The sequence below is a fragment of the Coptis chinensis genome, chromosome 6 (genome assembly GCF_015680905.1).
Source record: "Coptis chinensis isolate HL-2020 chromosome 6, ASM1568090v1, whole genome shotgun sequence".
In the NCBI taxonomy this organism is placed as follows: Eukaryota; Viridiplantae; Streptophyta; class Magnoliopsida; order Ranunculales; family Ranunculaceae; genus Coptis; species Coptis chinensis.
The window spans coordinates 95,005,598-95,024,140 of record NC_141461.1 but is presented as its reverse complement, the minus strand read 5'-3'; the positions used below and the strand labels follow the sequence as shown (position 1 = coordinate 95,024,140).

At 37.6% G+C, this 18,543-nt stretch overlaps 1 protein-coding gene and 1 pseudogene across 2 annotated transcripts; one reads left to right on the top strand and one right to left on the bottom strand.

Annotated features, from left to right (window-relative positions):
- Positions 1-1,632: 1,632 nt before the first annotated feature.
- Positions 1,633-11,219, bottom strand: LOC147495659 (SH2 domain-containing protein A-like). Its single transcript, XM_086568445.1, is given in 13 exon segments — positions 1,633-1,765; positions 2,663-2,714; positions 2,717-2,875; positions 2,878-2,980; positions 2,982-3,005; positions 3,399-3,561; positions 3,952-4,262; positions 4,647-5,042; positions 7,168-7,332; positions 7,432-7,509; positions 10,206-10,295; positions 10,379-10,591; positions 10,990-11,219. Coding segments are annotated over 13 exon segments (2,109 nt in total). The 5' UTR covers positions 11,212-11,219.
- A 136-nt stretch (positions 11,220-11,355) lies between these two features.
- LOC147495658 (valine--tRNA ligase, mitochondrial 1-like) lies at positions 11,356-17,777 on the top strand (annotated as a pseudogene). The gene is made up of 8 exons (XR_015199569.1): positions 11,356-11,376; positions 12,347-13,390; positions 13,519-13,718; positions 14,680-15,081; positions 15,684-15,932; positions 16,012-16,510; positions 16,877-16,983; positions 17,497-17,777. The product of XR_015199569.1 is annotated as a valine--tRNA ligase, mitochondrial 1-like (transcript).
- The last annotated feature ends 766 nt before the right edge of the window (positions 17,778-18,543 follow it).

Below are 18,543 nucleotides of genomic sequence, written 5' to 3'. Positions count from 1 at the left end.
GCTAGGTCCAACCCAACAATCGAACTAGTACTCCCACTTTCTAAAACTTCTCTCTGTCCATCTACCATATGAGCAACATCTGTTAGAAGCATAGGGTCACGCGTCCCATCTCTAGCTTTATATGGTGTGGGAATAGCATTCCCATCACAGACAGATTCAAAATTTGAACTCAAGGAAATTCCCCCTCGTATCTCTTGTGAGCCTGGTGAGTCCACGTGATTGTCATGACATACTGATGAATCCACGTGATTACTAGAACATGCAGGTGAGACCACATGGTGGCTTGGACCCGATGGGGACTCCAGAGGTATTCTTTGGTCCGCCTGTCCACCCTCAATCCTGGAAACTGCCCCCTCATAGATCCTATTCTGGTCATCCTCTCCGTACAGTTCTTCTTCCCCACTGGGAAATGGCCTTTCTTCACCGCCATCGAGCTCAATCACCACCCAAATAGGAAACACGTACCCCCTTTCCTCCACGTTAAGAATGCGAGGGACACTACCAAATTCCTTCACTAGAACTTTCACCCTTATATAAGAGCTACACCAGTCGAGAGATTCTTCGTCTATTTTCACCATCTGACTGCACTCCTTGGCCAATAATTCAGCTATTCCACAATTTCTCAAGTGTAGGGGAACTCCAAAGAATTTAATGTTCGCCTCCTTTGCTAGCAAGACAACATTGGGGATTGATCCCACCTCAGGGTTCCATCTACTAAACTGAATTTCACCACCCCAGAACTCCAGTGGTGGCATCTTAACTAATCTCTCCGCTTCCTGTTCAGTGTTAAAGAAAGCAATTGCTTCTCCCCCTTCCATAGTTTTAAAATTTGCCAGTTTGCACACATCCATAAGATTCTGCTCTACCCATCTCCAGTCAGGGACGCCTCTTGACGATTTACACCGCACAGTAGAGGACCACCAAGAGGCATTCAACACCATTCGGTTAGATCTTATCCTTATGATAGGTCGTACATTTTCCCAAGCTCGGTTTGCGCCGCTAGTAACCTCCGTAGCATTTAGATCGTTCTGTGTTTGGGCTAAAAGAGGGTTTGAAACCCTTCCTTCAAAATGTGGTCTGGTGTTGTGGTGCGTGTTGGTGGGTTCCAACAACTTTGTCAATGTCGCTCCCACTTCAGCCCAACCCTCTCTATCTACCCCGGTAGGAAAGTATAAGGTTTTAAGTCTACCTTGCCTGACTCTGGGAATCATCAACAAGTTTATGAAGTCGCCCCTTCTGTTAGTACACACCGACCCAATCATCTTTATATGACCATCCCAAAAAGAAACTGGAGTTCCTTTGTTTGGTGATTTCAGAGAGCATTGACTGAGGAAACTACTATGCCATCTTGCTCCTTTTAGAGAAGTGGAACACTGAAACACCCCTTTGCCTCCACGCTCCGTCAAACTCACCTCAACACCCTCGGAAGAGCTATTCCACCATTCGAATTCAAAAGATTTACCTTCTACCACCGCAAAACTCCGTCTTCTGGCACTTCCAGTTCTAGTCATTGCATCAGCTCTTGAAAGGACAGAACTTTTGAAGAGTTGAATCAAGGGTTTGTATACATTGTAGAAGTTACTGAACTTTCTTGCTTTTTATGATGAAGATGATCACTCTCCTTTCTACCCCTTATGGTGAACAACACATCCACATGTACCCACAAAAACCCAAAATCTCTCCTTTCTCCGCAGTGTTCAACTTTGCATAACTCAAAATCTCAATTGCAAAGGGTAATCTAACAAAGGATTTGCCAGAATTCTCACTGCATACTTCATACAGACTTATTACAGTGAAAATGACTAGTTTGTAAGCTGATTGAGCAAAGAGGTTGTCACTCTGCATGTCAAATCGTGTGACGAGTTGCGTGATATTCTTACCAAGCCATTGTTGAGAGCTCTCTTTTCTCGGATGTGTGCCAAGCTGGGCATGCTTGATCTCTATGCTCCAGCTTGAGGGGGAGTGTGAGAGTATTGTTTTTATTATTTTGGGTGTTTTTAGTAATGGGTGTGAGTAGCATTGTGTGGTTGTTAAGTGGTGTACCTGTGGGTGTAAATATACTTGTTAAGACATAATAAATAGTGGGTTAGAGCAAGAACAATTTATTCCGGACTGATCTCTCTTTCTCTTTCTTATTTTTTTCCACTCCAAAACTTCACTACTTTCAAGTCAAGCAACTGAAAATGACACAAATGCCCTCATTGTTTTCAAAAAGAAAATGTTCAATTTTACTTAGGTGGGAGCAGTTGTGTCATTTTCAGTTATTTGACCTAAAAGTTAATGGTCAAACCAAGTTGACCGTGTGTTTGGGGGGAGGAGACCCTAATTTCCCATCTAGTGGGGGGGAAATCCTAATTGGGTCATCTAGTGGGGGGTAATATTAGTTAACCCAACAATCATATCTTCGACTCCAAGCATCAAGGAGTTGATCTAATTATGGTTAGATTATAGAGCTCGTATTCTCCTTTAAAATAGTGGACTCTTTGCTAAAGAATTTTAGTTGTAATATGCTTGTTGAATTGGACTCCATTATCTTGCAATTGCTCTTGTAAATTGCTTCCTTGGGCTCTTCATTTGTATTTATCTTTTTGATGACATTGTTTTACCTATTAAACAAACAAAAACAAAAGCAAAACATAAAATGGGTATGGAAGAAGCGCACCTATAATCAACAGAGAGCAGCCTATGATGAATATAGTAATCAGGACCAACGAAGTAACAATCAAGCTACCAGCATCAGGGTGAGGCCAGCTCCGTGAAGTAGGAAACCTCAGCATGAAGGTCCTGTGCTCATGGATTCCCCTCAAACCTCTAAGAGAAAACTCTGCTTGTTCCTTTGTAATCAAACCTTCAATCCACATGGGTGACACACACCCCAGATTGCATTTATCCACTTTCTAGACAGTGTAAAAGCTACTGGGTAGAGCCAACACCACATCCTGTCAAAATTTTTCGAAGTTATATACTCCTGGCATCCAGCTTAGTCTATGTAGAAGCTCGAAGTCCTGAACATTCAACAAAGTATGAATAAGCAAGGATTAGTTTTAACTGGTTACAGGAGTTCCAGCTGGAGAGTGAGATAAAAACTAAGCAGGATGATGGTGAATGCTCTCACAGACTCATGGGTATGAAGTCTTAAGTATCGGGACTTAGCTTGGTTAAAAAAGTTTAACTGTGATAACTTCCTAACTCATTATTATGAAACAAATAATCCTAGTCATATAACAAAACCTGATCAAGAATGCAAATTTTCATAAACTTGTACATACACTAACAAGATCGGACTTAAATCCTATAGGTTCAACCATGGCTCTTGTAGACAAACTCATTCCTCACTTATCAAGCCTTCTTTATTAAGAGCTAGGAATAATACAATTTTGAGTTGTTAAAGAAGTAACCTGGTTTATCAGACACCTTGAACTGCAGTGAGAAATTCTTGTGAACAGTTCTCCAATCTCAACGATTGCATTTACCCAAAGAACGTGAGTGTTGCCTCGGGAAATTAGGTCCCAAGCATCAGACCCCTCCTTTAATAATTGATTTGCTATTAAAATTGGGTACCTGAAACATGAAACGACTAAGAGGAAACCTAAGGAAATCATCAAGTAGATCTCAAGGGCGTTGCAGCAGGTAGTGTAGAACTGTACAAGCAAAAAGCATAGAGGGACCTCACAGCTAAAACAGTTCGTTAAATCAACGTGTTCAATTTGTGACATTCTTTTGGAGAATCAAAAGAACATGAAGGGGAGGAAAGGGAAAGTAAAGTGTTCAATAAGCATTTATAGTTTGTAAATGAGCAAGCTCTTTATACGAGACTTGTTTAATGGTAGTTCAATTTCCCCCAATTGGAATGTACAAATACACTTCCAAAATCGTTCTACTGAAAACCTATTTCAAACTTCAAGTCATAACTCATACAGATATAGCCATATAACAGAATTTGAATGTTACCAGTGGTGGGAACACCCTGTGTAAAAGGAAACTTGCTGGGCAAAGTTTGTCATTTCCAGATCAGTAGCAAAGGCTGCAACCTCCATGAGTAGTAGATGTCGTTCATTTATGCCCCCTAGGCAATATTTGAAAATGGTCAAATCTGGTATTGGATTTCTAGTAGCTCCCACCTTCTTGATAGCTGAGTCGCTTTCTCGAACACTTTCAGAGTCTGACGGAGTATTGTCTGTTCCTTCGAGGTTTTCTACTTTCCCCTTGACACCCCCCGTATGCATATCCAAGCTGTGTAATTGGTAAACCAATATACTGAACTATGTATATGATAGTAAATAGAGAAAATAAACACAAAAATAAATAAATAAAATTTTAACCTGCAAATAAAAAACAATACAAAAGTCTCCCACCCCCACTAACAAGTAGAAAGAAGGAACATCATACCCATATGAAAAAAATTCTGTTATCAAGGCTCTCCTATTAATCCAGCAGTACATATTAAACAATACAATCAGAAAAAAACATGTTATACGAGGGGAAAGAAAAAGAGTGCAAGATGATGAGGACAAATATAAGCAATCTTTGGCATTATACTAAGACGTAAGACTCCAAATGTTGATACCTGAGTCTATTTGTCCCCACACACACACACACGGATATTTCAGTGGATAATGATGCACAAGGAATAGTTCCGAGGATACCTGAGTAGTGTTTGAGTTATTGGAGTTGCATTTATCATATGGATGGCCAAATGTGGGGTCAGCCTGGACCCTCACTGATAACTTTTCTGCTCCTACTTTAACACGTTTTGGAGGCGGACTGCAATTTGATCCTTGGATAGCTGATTTTAAAAGCTCTCCATCTCCATTACTCTGTTGAGCTTCTGGGGATCCGTCATCAAATCCCGTGAACTGAGGCTCATAGAGTAGAGAGACGGCCGAACTTGACTTCTTGCCCATAACAGAGGATGTTCTGGTATTACGAGTCCTTGAGACACAACGAATCTGTTTGGTGTATGCCTCGAGAAAAGGATAGCTTCTGCTTTTCAAAATGTCAAATCGGACACGAAACAGCCGATTTTCACACTTGGAAGAAAGCTGAAAAGCAAGAGAAAATAAAGTAAGATCACAATCATCAAAAGAACCTTGTGGAACTGGAAGTTGTATCTTAATAAGAAAACATTGGCACACTAAAGCCAGAAAACCTGAAAGGTCACATAGATTCTTCCTCACAAAATTTTGTATATGTCCAGCTGACATACAGACATGCCAATTAAAATTTTAAAACCCAGGGTTGAGAACCAATTTATTTCTTCCTTTTTTGTTCTTTCTTTTCTTTTTTCTTGGTGCTAGGTAGGGTGGAGCACCATATAGTGCCAATGCCATCAGGTACATCATATCAACAGGGTTCTCTAAAAACTATAGCCATCATTTCATCCACCCCATACATTTTCTACTTTTCCATTTTCTACAATATAGATGAAAGATTTCTATGTTTTACAAACCATGCTATTCAATTAAAGATTTGGCCCATTTACCTTACCAGATCATCGGAATCTTGGAAATTGTAGACCTTGTCAAGCCCTGTTTCAACAAAATCCAAGATGACTAACTTGAGTCTTTTACAACTTGGTGAAGTCAACCCGGATAGTTTGCCTGACTAGATCAACAGGAGGATGCCTAACTTGAGTATTTTACAAGATCCAGTGAAGTCAATGAAGATAGTTTGCCATCTTAACATTAATATGATTCTTATTAGATGAAGCAAACCATTGACGAAAACTATGTAACCTCTACTGCTCTACACCATGACGGTCCAAGTGTTGACCATGCATGGCAGCGATCCATCATTTTGATGGATCCTACCTACAAGACAAGTAACCCAAATAGTAGGGGAGCCTAAACTAAGTGAACTATAGCATAAATGACATGGAAAGAGGGTGGTAAATAATCAAGTGAAGAACGCCAGACACTTGACTATAGTTGCTAGATTTGTTTTAACTTTTGGAAAGATAGATCTCCCCAAACCTACTATATTCTGGTTGATAGCCAGTAGTCTCTAGTGTGCTCAACGTATACAACAATGAGTTTGATAGAATGGTCTCGATAATGTGGGACACAGTTGCGGAAGATGTCTAATTTAAACAATACTTCAAGCTAAGTTTCCTTATAGTCGTGGCTGTGTCCCCGTGTACATCCTTCCAATGTAAACCTTATTAGACATCTCCAGGGTACTAGTTTTATGAACTTTTGAAGTATCACCCAGAAATACTTATTCATGATTCTAATATATTTTAATCATAACTGTCATGTTAATAGAGGTAGAAATAACCATATGTAATGTCACATCCTTGAATTAAAAACACATTCTAACTATCAAGGCTCTTAAACTTATGGAGCTTCTAACTCAAAATCAATTGACAATGAGTGGAAAGGCCCAAAAACTTATACATTGTTATGAAAGGCTTTCAATGTCCAACATGGGACCATATTAACCCCCCTAACGTGTGTCATTACTTGAGCCTAATACATGGACAAACATACTTGGGTGACGTGGAGCTTAAGGGCCCTTTGGTCCAAGAACAATAGCCTGCTCTAGCACCATCTTAAACTTTGGAGCTTCCAACTCAAAACTAATTGGCAATGACTGGAGACTTATATATTGTTATGCAAAGGCTTCAATGTCCCGTGTGAGACTATATTAAACATCTAAAAAAACACAACATTATAGGTCAATTATTAGCACACATATATACAAATATAAGTCGTTTAATTGATGCAAACAAGAGCTTCAAACATAATAGTCGTATCAGACCCAATTGGGTGATGGAAAGTTACAGCATTGGTAAAACATTGATGGGAGTCATGGGACGTTGCATGAAAATTTAAGGTATGATGACTTTCCATAGGTACACATTTAGATCACAATCTGCTTTGAGGATTAGAAGTTAAGGTAGTTTGAAAATTTAGGCAATTATATAATGAAATGTGTAGTGTAAGTACTGGTCCAAATAAAGCAAACCCCGATAGAAAGCATATAACCATAATCACGAAATTGGCATTTATTAATTAAAAAGATTCTCATGTTGCGTCAATTTTGCTGACCAAAATACCCTTTATACTTCAACGTCTTTTATCCTAAACAGTGATATTTTAAATCTTTTCAAGTGTTGAATACCAAGCAATGCTGCAAAATACTAGCCACAATACAACAAATAAACACCTGAGATATTTTGAGCTTGAAAGATGCCCGACCATGCAGCAATTTGTTTGGTCTTTGAGAAGATGCAAATTCAATTCCATCATAGCTTGTCAATAGTGGAGCGTCTGCATCAGTTGGGTTCTCAACAGGATTTCCATTGTCAGCATATATAAGTGAAGCAACAACCTAGTAACACATGACAACAGGTCCTGGTAAACAACGACAGAACTGCAGTGGCATAGAGATTAGTGATTTGGAAATGATGCAAAAATCAGAGAATAAAACCTCCATTTCCTTGTTTACGGGATGCCCGAGGCCATCTAATAAAACAACATCCAAGTTGAAATTCTTGCGACAAGATGCCTGTAATATACAAAATCACTACTATAACATACTGAATCATTCTACAGGTAATACTGAAGAAATAGATTAAGTTCTTCATAAAAGTATAAAGACTACTAAAAGGTGAATCTGATTGACTGCTGGAAAGTATTCTCGCCACAAAAAAAAAGAAGAAAGTGAAACACTTAGTTTTTAGCAGTTAACTATTTTTTATTTTTTTTATTAAAGGTGTTTCCATCAAGAATTTCTCATCAATTTGAAAAGATAACAGTGTGTGCAATTAATGGAAATGCTTCTATAAAAGTTTATTTAATTCAAAATCATATATAATTCCTCTTCACTACTGTGAAAAACTAGTATACGGGTATCCGGGGCCAAACGAAGTATAAAGGAAGAAGAAGATGAGAGGGGTTACCTGAAAAAGCGGCGGCGCGGAGACAGAAGAAGTGGTTGATTTCTTGACTCATGAGGAAGAAGGATGGAGGGGGATGGGTGTTTTGAGGTTTGCTTTTTGTTTTGTTTTTCTTTTTTTCTTGGAACACTAAAAGACAAAAAAATTGGACAGACAGAAAGTGAGTTTAAGCGTCCCTCACCCAAAAACTCACTTCATTCGGGACAATTACAGTAGGAACACTCGGTCATGGACCACTGCCCGATCGGGAAAAAAAAAATGGACCACTGACCTATCATACAATCAAGTCGGTCAAGCAACCATGGTACTATGGTACTCAGTAATAGGATACCGAGTTGAATCACCAAAGCAAATATTCTGCCCAGACAATAGAAAAATCAGGTTTCATCACATTATGTGATGTGCAAAACAGTATATTATTGACTTGTATTCGAGGGGCATCAGTGGTTCAAACTCCAAAAACAATGATTTGAAGCAGTTTATGAATCAATATGGATGGAGTTCATCAGTTGTACTCAGCAATAAGCAATTGCTGCTTAATTAATTGTTTTAGTGTTGAAATGAAACATATTCAAGCATTTGCTTTTTTATAGCATAGAGATCACTATGCACGTAAAACATACAATAAGAATATCTCCAATTTGGAAACATAAATGGCTCAACCGGGCTCAACGCTACAAGGGTGTCACATATATTTGCTGTTGTTAGAGAATATAACTATATAAGTACCAATGGCCTTAGGGTTTAGTCTGAGTATTCAAGTTTAGTTAGTAGTCTTCGTGATCTGCCTATATATTGATGTAACTCATTATGTGGAAAAAAAAACATTATGATAATGAACTCCAGTCTCTTGTTCATCTCTCTCCTCTTGAATAGTCATTTAATGTGTTTCTCTAGTTTTAACTTGGTATCAAAGCGGGTTATTGTTATTGGCCCAAAGTTCTTCACTTACACGCCACCCAAGTCTTTTTCAAGTCTTTTTAGAAGTGGGGGTATCAATTGGTTTTGAGTTGGATGCCCCAATTTATAGATGTTTGCAGATAATTATTATTATTTTAAATTTTAGATTTGGATATTATTATGGTTTTCCTATGAGTCAGTTTGTAACACACCAACTGTTTAATCAGATGCCTCATTGAAATCAAGGAAATGATATGGAGTGGTGGTATCGGACTGTTTTGTGCTTTGTGTTGGACGAGTGCACAAGTTTTGTGGCGTTGTTTTGAGTGCTGGGAAGCAGCTGGTCCTCTTCTTGTGCGCTCTTGATGTGTGAAGATCCTTCGGAATTGGTTTTTTGCTTTACAAAATCCTAAGCTTTGAAGTCGGTTCAGTGTTGAGCAAATTTTATTAAGTTTTTTTGTCAGAATGTTCTTGTGATAACTGATTAAATGAGTTACTTGTTGTTACACCCTCAAAGAAAATGTTTGTGGTTAGCTGGTTGTTTGTTCCTATGTAATGTAGTTGATGACTTAGTGCTACTGTTGTGAAACTTCTTGCAGATCAAGCCTCATGCCATGCCTTCGTTCGCTATGCTCTGTTTATGTGCACCCTTATGTTGAGTAGGTATACTACTGACAACGTTGTGTTGTGTGTCGTAGTTGGCAGTTTGCCTGAGGCATGTTTTCCCTGGCCGTTTGTGTGGCCGTGTTTTCTTTCCAAGTGCATGTGTTCGAGGATGAAGTTTGTGGTTGATGTGTGAAGCTTAATGTTACTGGCTGCCGCTTTCTCTTTTGGATGAAGTGTTGGTGAGGTATTTTGTTGTGAGGGCAAGTGGGGTACATGCTTCACATTTGGGTGTTTAGTAGTATTGCAAGCCTGAAACATACAGTCTGAATATTTCATCTTGGGCGAGTGTTAGAGAATAAGTGTACTATTATAACCATTATTAATTAGGATTTAGTCTGAGTATTCAAGTTTAGTTAGAAGACTTAGGTGGTCTGCCTATATACGAATGTAACTCTCATATGAGAAAAACAACGCAGTATGATAATAAACCCCCTTTCCTTGTTTTGCACTCTCCCCTTGAATAATTATTTAACGTTTCTCAAGTTTTAACTGCTGTCATTTCCGGAAGTTGAGTTAAAAAATTTCACCACTTCACCCTACCTAACAGATATATTTCCATCATTTGTGCATAAGTATGATATATCACGCTCTATATATGCATTCCTCATGACGTGGATATAAAGATTGAAATCAAAACGTTTCATTTCAACTCAAAAATATGCAACTATCCTATAATTATAGTTAAAACTATAGCAAATTAAGGTCAAACAAAGGAGTCACAAGTAAAAAATTCTCCAACCTTTCCACCAATGATGCTCCAAATACCATCCCCATCTTCTTCAATCTCGGTTATGCCTGCAGTATCAATGGATAACTCAATTGGTGGGTTCTGCCATCAAACAAAAATACTCCTTAAGAATTATGTGAGTTTAACTCTAAGACAAATTTTAGAAGCAGTAATTTCATATGCACCTTAACAAAATGATCTTCCACAGCGGATTTCTGAGGCAAGATGAATCTAATGTAGTGAACATAACCTTGCAGTCTCCCATTTTCTGCATCTGTGCCACCCAAAGTAACTCCTTTCAAATCCTTCAATTTGGAGTCATTCTCCAATGAGGATAAAAAGCTCCTTTCTCCCTCCAACTCCCCGTCAATGTATAGACGAATAGATGTTAAAGATACCTAATTAAGCCATAGCATTTCAGAAGTGAACAAAATAAAACTCAAACCAAATGTAATTAAAAATTACTTTCAGCACTATCAACATATTATTTTATAAGAAACCTGATCATGGTCATAAGATTGCAGTGGGCCTTCCTGTTGCGAATACATAAAATGTATTGGATCGAATCATTGGGTCTGACTTACATAAAATTGTACACAAAAAGGTAAGACCATTGGCACCCCTATGGGGCTTACGGGGTCATGAAATTGGGTGCTCTCTCTCTCTCTCTCTGTGTTTCCTTTTCTATTTTTTTTTTTTTTTTCCCTTTGTGTGTGTGTGTGTGTGGCGGGGGGGGGGAGAGTTAACAAAAAGAAGATTGATTCCCTTGTTGCTTGAACATGTCATTGTAACGAACCTCACATCCAACATGAACCCATTTATTGAATCTCCACTCATTCTGTGCAGATGCACATGGTACTTCACACCATGAGGCAAAATTGCCAGCATCAGGAGCTTTTTCGAGTAGGAAAAACAATGGAAAGAGCATCATTCTCTTTTCCTTGTTCATAACAAGGAAAGGAACATTACCTTCAATATCAGGGTGCGTCTGCATAACCAGAAACATGTTAGACATCATTCTTCATAAGCGAAAAATGTATAGGAAGGAAAATGACAATAATGAGAAGTCAATGGAACTAACTTATTAAATTTTCAGATTTCTGATGAAAAATAGCCAATATGTTTTCCATTTTCTTAGAGTTCATCCTAGTCAGATAACGACATGAATGACGACTTGCACTCGGTTCATGATGATAAACACGAGAACTGCTTCTTTTAATAGAAGTATAACCTTCTTCACAAAACACGCAAACACCAACTGAATAAGATCTTTACCCCATGATTAATCCATGAAAAACACAAACAAGCAACACACACATTGTACATGAAAGAAATGTCCAACTACCAATTAAAAGTAAAAACAAAAAATGTTTCTCTTTCGCAGTGAACAACTTCTTCCCAACTCTGGATTGTGCTTAAACTTCCATTTCATTGTAACGTTCAAGTTATAAATGAATACTACAAACTACAAAACCATCAAACACAATAAAATGGTGTAGCTTATTATTCTTCCAAAAAAATAATCATGAATTATTATCACTCCTCTTCATTTGGTCACCAAAATGATTAAAAAAAACAAAAATGTGATAAAAATTCATTCTTTTAACACAAAAATGCAGATATACAGAGAGACTGAAAAAGAGAGAAAAAAAAAAAAAACCTGTCTAATGATTGTCTCTATCTAGGAGGGGATGTAAGAGTTCAGTATATATTCGTCAAAACACATGGGTTTGAAGGACTGTCTCTATCTATCTTTTCTTTTCTTGTCTTTTTAAAGATTGTATTCATCTTCATGGGTTTGGGTTTAAACGGATTATTGCTCCTTAACACAAACTTTTGATGTTTCTTGTATTATTTTAAAGATTGTTAAAAAAGTGTGAGTTCAAGTTGATTTTTTAGGAGTCTACTCAGTCTCTTTGTTTCATTTGACGGTTGTAGGAAAAAACGGTTGGTTTTGTCTTTTTGTTACATTGTTAAAATTTGGTTTTAAGGCCTTTGTCTACATTTTTACTACATTTTCAAGGCCTTGCAGAAAGTTTTCATAAAATTTTTTAGTCACTGTTGTTAAGTTTTCATTATGGGCTTCGCCAATTAACATTGGAACTCAAGGCATCATCATCTCTTCGGTTGAGATTTAACCCGAGGTTTCAAAGGAAGAAAACGCTGAAGATTTTCTAGACCCTCAGATTACTCTTGGCGAGAAGAAACAGCTTTCTACTAAGATGGCGAGGCAGTATTAAGTATTAACCCTAGCCATGTCGAGAAATCATGGTACGACTGGTGGGACAAATCAGGTTTCTTTGTGCCAGATGCTGCTTCCAGTTTGAAACCCTCGTTTGTAGTTGTTCTACCGCCACCAAATGTCACTGGGGCTCTACACATAGGCCATGCCCTCACTGCTGCTATTCAGGACACAATATTCCGTTGGCTGAGAATGTCAGGTCATAATACTTTGTGGATACCTGACCAGGCATGATATCGGTCGGGACAGATTTGTATCTGAAGTCTGGAAGTGGAAAAACGAGTATGGAGGCACAATTTTAAATCAGCAACACCAACTGGGTGCTTCTCTCGATTGGTCCCATGAGTGCTTCACTATGGACGAGAAACGGTCCAAGGCTGTGACAGAGGCTTTTGTTGGGCTATACAATGAAGGTCTTATCTACAGGGATAATCGGATTGTTAATTGGGATTGTGTCTTGTGAACAGCCATATCAGACATTGAGGTAGATCACGTGGACATCAAGCCAAGAACTATGAGAGAGGTTCCTGGGTACGAAGACCCAGTGGAATTTGGTGTGATGGAATTGTTAGCTTACCCTTTAGAGGGAGACGTTGGTGAGATAGTTGTTGCCACAACCAGAGTGGAAACAATGCTGGGCGATACAGCAATTGCTATACACCCTGAAGATGACAAGCATACTAAATTTCATGGCAAGTTTGCAATTCATCCATTCAATGGAAGAAAACTGAAAATAATTTGTGACACACTTGTTGATAAAGATTTGGGGACCGGTGCTGTTAAGATTACCCCTGCTCATGATCCAAATGATTTTGAATATGGAAAGCGTCATAATCTTGAATTTATCAGCATTTTCACTGATGATGGGAAAATAAATAGCAACGGTGGTTATGAGTTTGAGGGGATGCCACGGTTTAAAGCTCGCACAGCTATGATCGAAGCATTGAAGAAGAAGGTAATGTTATCTCAATGTAGCGTCACATTTAATCGCCTTTCCTTTTGTGTCTGGTGTAAAATATTTTCTCTTCTAGCTCTTTTAAAAAAAATTATATTTACTTTTAACATAGTTATCCTTGCATTCAGGGACTACATAGAGGTGTTAAAAATAATGAGATGAGCCTTGCTGTATGTTCCAGAAGTAATGATGTGGTTGAACCAATGATAAAGCCACAGTGGTTTGTCAATTGTGCCCTTATGGCTAAGGAAGCGCTTGATGCTGTTGTTGATGATGAGAATAAGAAGATTGAGATCATTCCTAAGAAATATGCTGCTGATTGGAAGAGGTTCCGTCACATTCCATTTTACTTAGCTGATATATTTTGGTATTTACATCATATGCTAGACTCAGGAAACTGTTTTCTTGATTCTTGTTACCCGACTCCTAAAACTTCTTGCCATGGATATTACTCGTGTTTGTGGAACATATTCATTTTTGGACGAACGGCTGACTTTAAGTTTATAACACTGTGATTGCAATATGTTGTCATTCAAAAGGATAGGAAGGACATAGTATAATAGTAACAAAATAAAACAGGTTAATGTCTCATCATCCCATGTCATAGTATTATACTCGGGGAGGAGTTTCAACTGATAGTATAGCCGGCCTTTGGATTGCACTCCTTTGGATTTGTTCCAAGACTGCTTCAGATGTATTTTACCTAATTAAACAATTGTCCTTGTGAACAAACAAAGACAAAGACAAAGACAGGTGATTGGAATTAGCAGCCGCTTTGACTAGTTCCAAGAACGTGCAAAGGTTTGGACTATAGCCTGTAGGCTGAGATATTTGACAAACACGTGTAACTTTGAGGTTGTAGGTTCATTGAAGCTGGGCCTTAAAGATTATGAAATACAAAGATCTGAAATCAATTTATATTGTTGTGCTCTTTTTTGTTTTGCATCTCAAATTGAATGGCACAATTTTTAATAGCTGCATAATAAAAGCTTGGTGGTTGGCAAGGTTTAGAAAAACACACTGATGCTTAAGCCTCAAGGTGCGCGTTAAAGCCTTTTCTGGGTTTAGTGCCTCGAGGCTTAAGCCTCACAAGTTTTTTTTAATATATTTATATTTGCTGAACCCCTCACATCTTTTAAAGAACAAAACTTCTATTAGGTTATATTGGTTGGTTCAAAATTGTTATCATATATTTAAGTTTTTTGACCTAACATTGTTTGTTCTTTCATTAATTTTTTAGAATTCTGTGAAGAGTCTTGAGATTTACTCATGGGTTTGGTACATTGCAGATGGTTGGAGAATATTTGGGATTGGTGTATCTCACGACAGCTCTGGTGGGGCCACCGCATTCCAGCATGGTATGTTATGCTTGAGGACGACCAACTAAAAGAATTTGGCGCATACAATGAACACTGGGTGGTTGGAAGAAATGAGGAAGAAGCTAAATTGCTGGCAAATAATTTATTTGAGGGAAAGGATTTCCAATTGGCTCAAGATCCAGATGTCTTAGACACTTGGTTTCGTCTGGGCTGTTTCCATTGTGTGTGCTGGGTTGGCCAGATAACACAGAAGAGTTAAAGGTGTTTTATCCAACTTCAGTTCTCGAAACTGGACATGACATTATTTTCTTCTGGGTATTTCGGATGGTGATGCTAGGAATGAAACTCGGTGGTGATATACCTTTCAAAAAGGTGTGTTACTGATATTCGTTTGTTCCTCTTAGAAAGGTTCTGCGACCAATAATCTCCATATGTATACAACTGTGCATGCATGATAAATGCATAATAGTCTCATCTTGCATATCTCAGAACTACTGATTTTCTCTCATGTTCTATGAGTAGTTGCATCCTGACTGCATTAGTTTGAGGTTCATACCTTTAAGAATATTTGCATTCAGTCAACCCTTAGAAGTTCAAAACCAATCAGAAATCACACTGGTTGAGTTAGCCAAATCTTGGATCAATTGCATATGGTTGTTAGATAAGGAAGAAGATTTATGGATTAGGTGGGGTACAAATTCAATTATATATATCCATTAGTGTATCGTTACCATAAGAACAAGAAAAGCATGACCAGCAAAGGTGGAACTTTAGTTATGTCCTAAAGCTTGAATATAATTTTTGGTCATGTTAGTTAGGACTTGGGAGCTGATTTTTTGTGAGGGAGTATGCCTCTCTCTTCCCTGCATTGTAATATTGCACTCGTTTATTTATGTTCCAAAACTTTTTTACCATGTGGAGAAGGCTGGTAATAGTTGACTTGAGAGACAAGGATTGACCGAGTTCTTCTGCAGATTTATTTGCACCCAATGATTCGTGATGCACATGGTAAAAATGTCAAGTCGAAAAGGAAACATTGTTGATCCTCTTGAAGTAATAAATGGTATATCCTTGGAAGGTCTCCAGAAATGGTTGGAAGAGGGTAACCTGGACCCTAGCGAGCTAGTTGATGCCAAAAGGGAACAAGCAGTTGAGTTTCCTGATGGTATAGCTGAATGTGGTGCAGATGCTCTGCGTTTTGCCCTTGTCATTACACAGCTCAGGTTCTTCTCCCAACTTCTCTATTTTTGACTTGACGTTGTAATTTCCAATCAGTGAGGTAATTGTTTTCTTTTCTTCCAGTCTGAAAATATTAATTGTAATATCCTACGAGTCATTGGCTATCGCCAGTGGTGTAACAAATTGTGGAATGTTGTACGGTTTGCTATGACAAAACTGGGAGACAATTATACCCCTTGTACGGATATGCAAGATGGAATCTATGCCTTTCAGTTGCAGATGGATTCTATCAGTCTTGAACAAAGCCATATTTGAAACTGTGTCATCACTTGATTCATATGAGTTTGCAAAAGCTGCTAATGCAGTATATTCGTGGTGGTTCCAACTGTGTGATACATTTATTGAAGTGATCAAACCATACTTTAGTAGAGCTGATCCAAAATTCAACTCATCAAGGAGTGCTGTGTGTGATACGCTGTGGATTTCTCTGGATAGCGGGTTGTGTTTGCTTCATCCATTTATGCCTTTTGTTACAGAAGAGCTTTGGCAGCGACTTCCTATGTCGTCTGGGAATTACTCAAAGGAATCAATAATGATATCTAAGTACCCATCAGTTACACAGGTAAGATAACATGACATGTTATTTTATATTATTTATTGCTCAACATGGAACTTATTTTATTGTTTGAACCTTTGAAGTAAAGGGATCTCCTTAGAACTTGATCACCAAGCACTGATAAGAGCTATAGGTTAATTGAAGCTTGATACAAATATGACTGCTTTGGCATGACAATTGTAAATCATTCTAATTTTACTGCATCAGTTATATATTATCGTTATAACATAGAATGACCTTTTAATCTTTTTTAACCATGATGGCTTTGGTTATGGCTGTTTTTTTCCACTGCTTTTGAAATTTATTATATTTAATTTGCTGATATTATACTGGTCCCTTGACCCATTTTATCTTCTTTATTTCTTTCCTCAGAAATGGACAAACAATAGGATTGAATATGAGATGGGTCTTGTTGAAGTTATTATAAAGATGCTTAGATCACGTCAATCACAGCTATCTTCAGATGTGACACATGAAAGGTAAATGTAAGTTTAGCGTGTAGCTTTCTGATTGAGGAAAAATGCTCTAATATGTCTTTCTTCAGACGGCCAGCATATGCGGTTTGCCAAATCAATTTTATTTCAGAGATTATAAAAAACCATTAATCGGAGATCATGACTCTTGCCTCTTTTATTGTCATCGATTTGGAGGTGGGTTGTGGTCCTTATTACTTCACTACTTGTTTTGGGAGAAGGCTTTTTTAGGCTTTTGATTATGACCTTGCTATGAATTTGTCATCATGTGTTTGAAAATCATGAAATAGTTGTTTTCTTAGTCAATTGAAAAGGTACTGATTAAACAATTTCAATTCTAGGATTTAATTATACTTAAATGTTTTATTGGTTGATGCATTCCTTTTTGTTTTCAGTGTACTTCTTTGCATCACTGATCCCAAAGTATATGATCGTGTATGCTATATTTGGTTTTTGGCTCCTAGGCCCTAGCTGTTTTCTTTTGTTAAATTATAACACCAGGACAATAAACTATTGCAGATTTTGGGCGAATATGATAGGCTAGCTGAATGTGGTTCTAAATTTCTGAATGAAAACATTACAGTTTATCTAGAGCTACAAGGAGGTTTGAATGAAGAGGGTGAGCTTGAAAAATTGAGAAAGGGCAAGGAGAATCAGAAGTGAGTCTCTCTCTTTTCTTTTCTTTTACATTGTTTGGACCAAGTCGATTTATCCTTGATTCCAAGTGGATTTTACAATTTTCTAAGATGACATTCATGTTACCCAACTTGGTACAAAATGATGAAAAAATGATTTGTACATATTCTCCCATAGTCGTCTGATTATAAGATTTAGTGATTAGCATCGGGTGTAACGGTTCACCCACCAATTCACCTCAAAATGCTTTATTTGCTCCTAGAACAACAAATTGTTAAAAAAAAAAAAGAGTGTGTGTGTGTGTGGGGTGGGGGAGGATATGAACAATACACCAAATGACTACCCATAGCTTATAGCTATGTGGCAGTTATGGAAATGGACAACTCGGTTATATTCATTAACGCGGTCCTCCCGGTATATAATTGTTTCTCTTTCAATCAACAAAATGAAATTTCAGTTTCCCGATTAATATTTCTTGAGAGAGAGTGATATTGAGCGCAATATTTTTTAGATTTTTCCCCGTTTTTGTGATGAAATTTTTGAATGCATGTCACATAATATATTTTGATTTTGTTTTTGGAGACAACATGAGAACTTAAATGTAACGCCCCAAGATCCAACACACATCCCAGAGGACATGGAAATGTATCTCGAGGCATTATGTCATCCTAATTTTATAAAATTTCGATAGAGTTTCCTTTGAAATATCGACATTTCAAATACATAGACCGGCCATAACCTGAAAATCAAAAAAATAATATAATCAACCCTTCCAAGCTACATATCTACCCTTTTACATGACGGAGATAACTTATATATACAAGACTTTTATGGTTTTTCTTTTCTTTTCTTTTTCTACTTGTTATAGAGGATAACATACTTATGTACCTATCTTTAATTATATTAATAAAGTTATACTTTACCGATAAA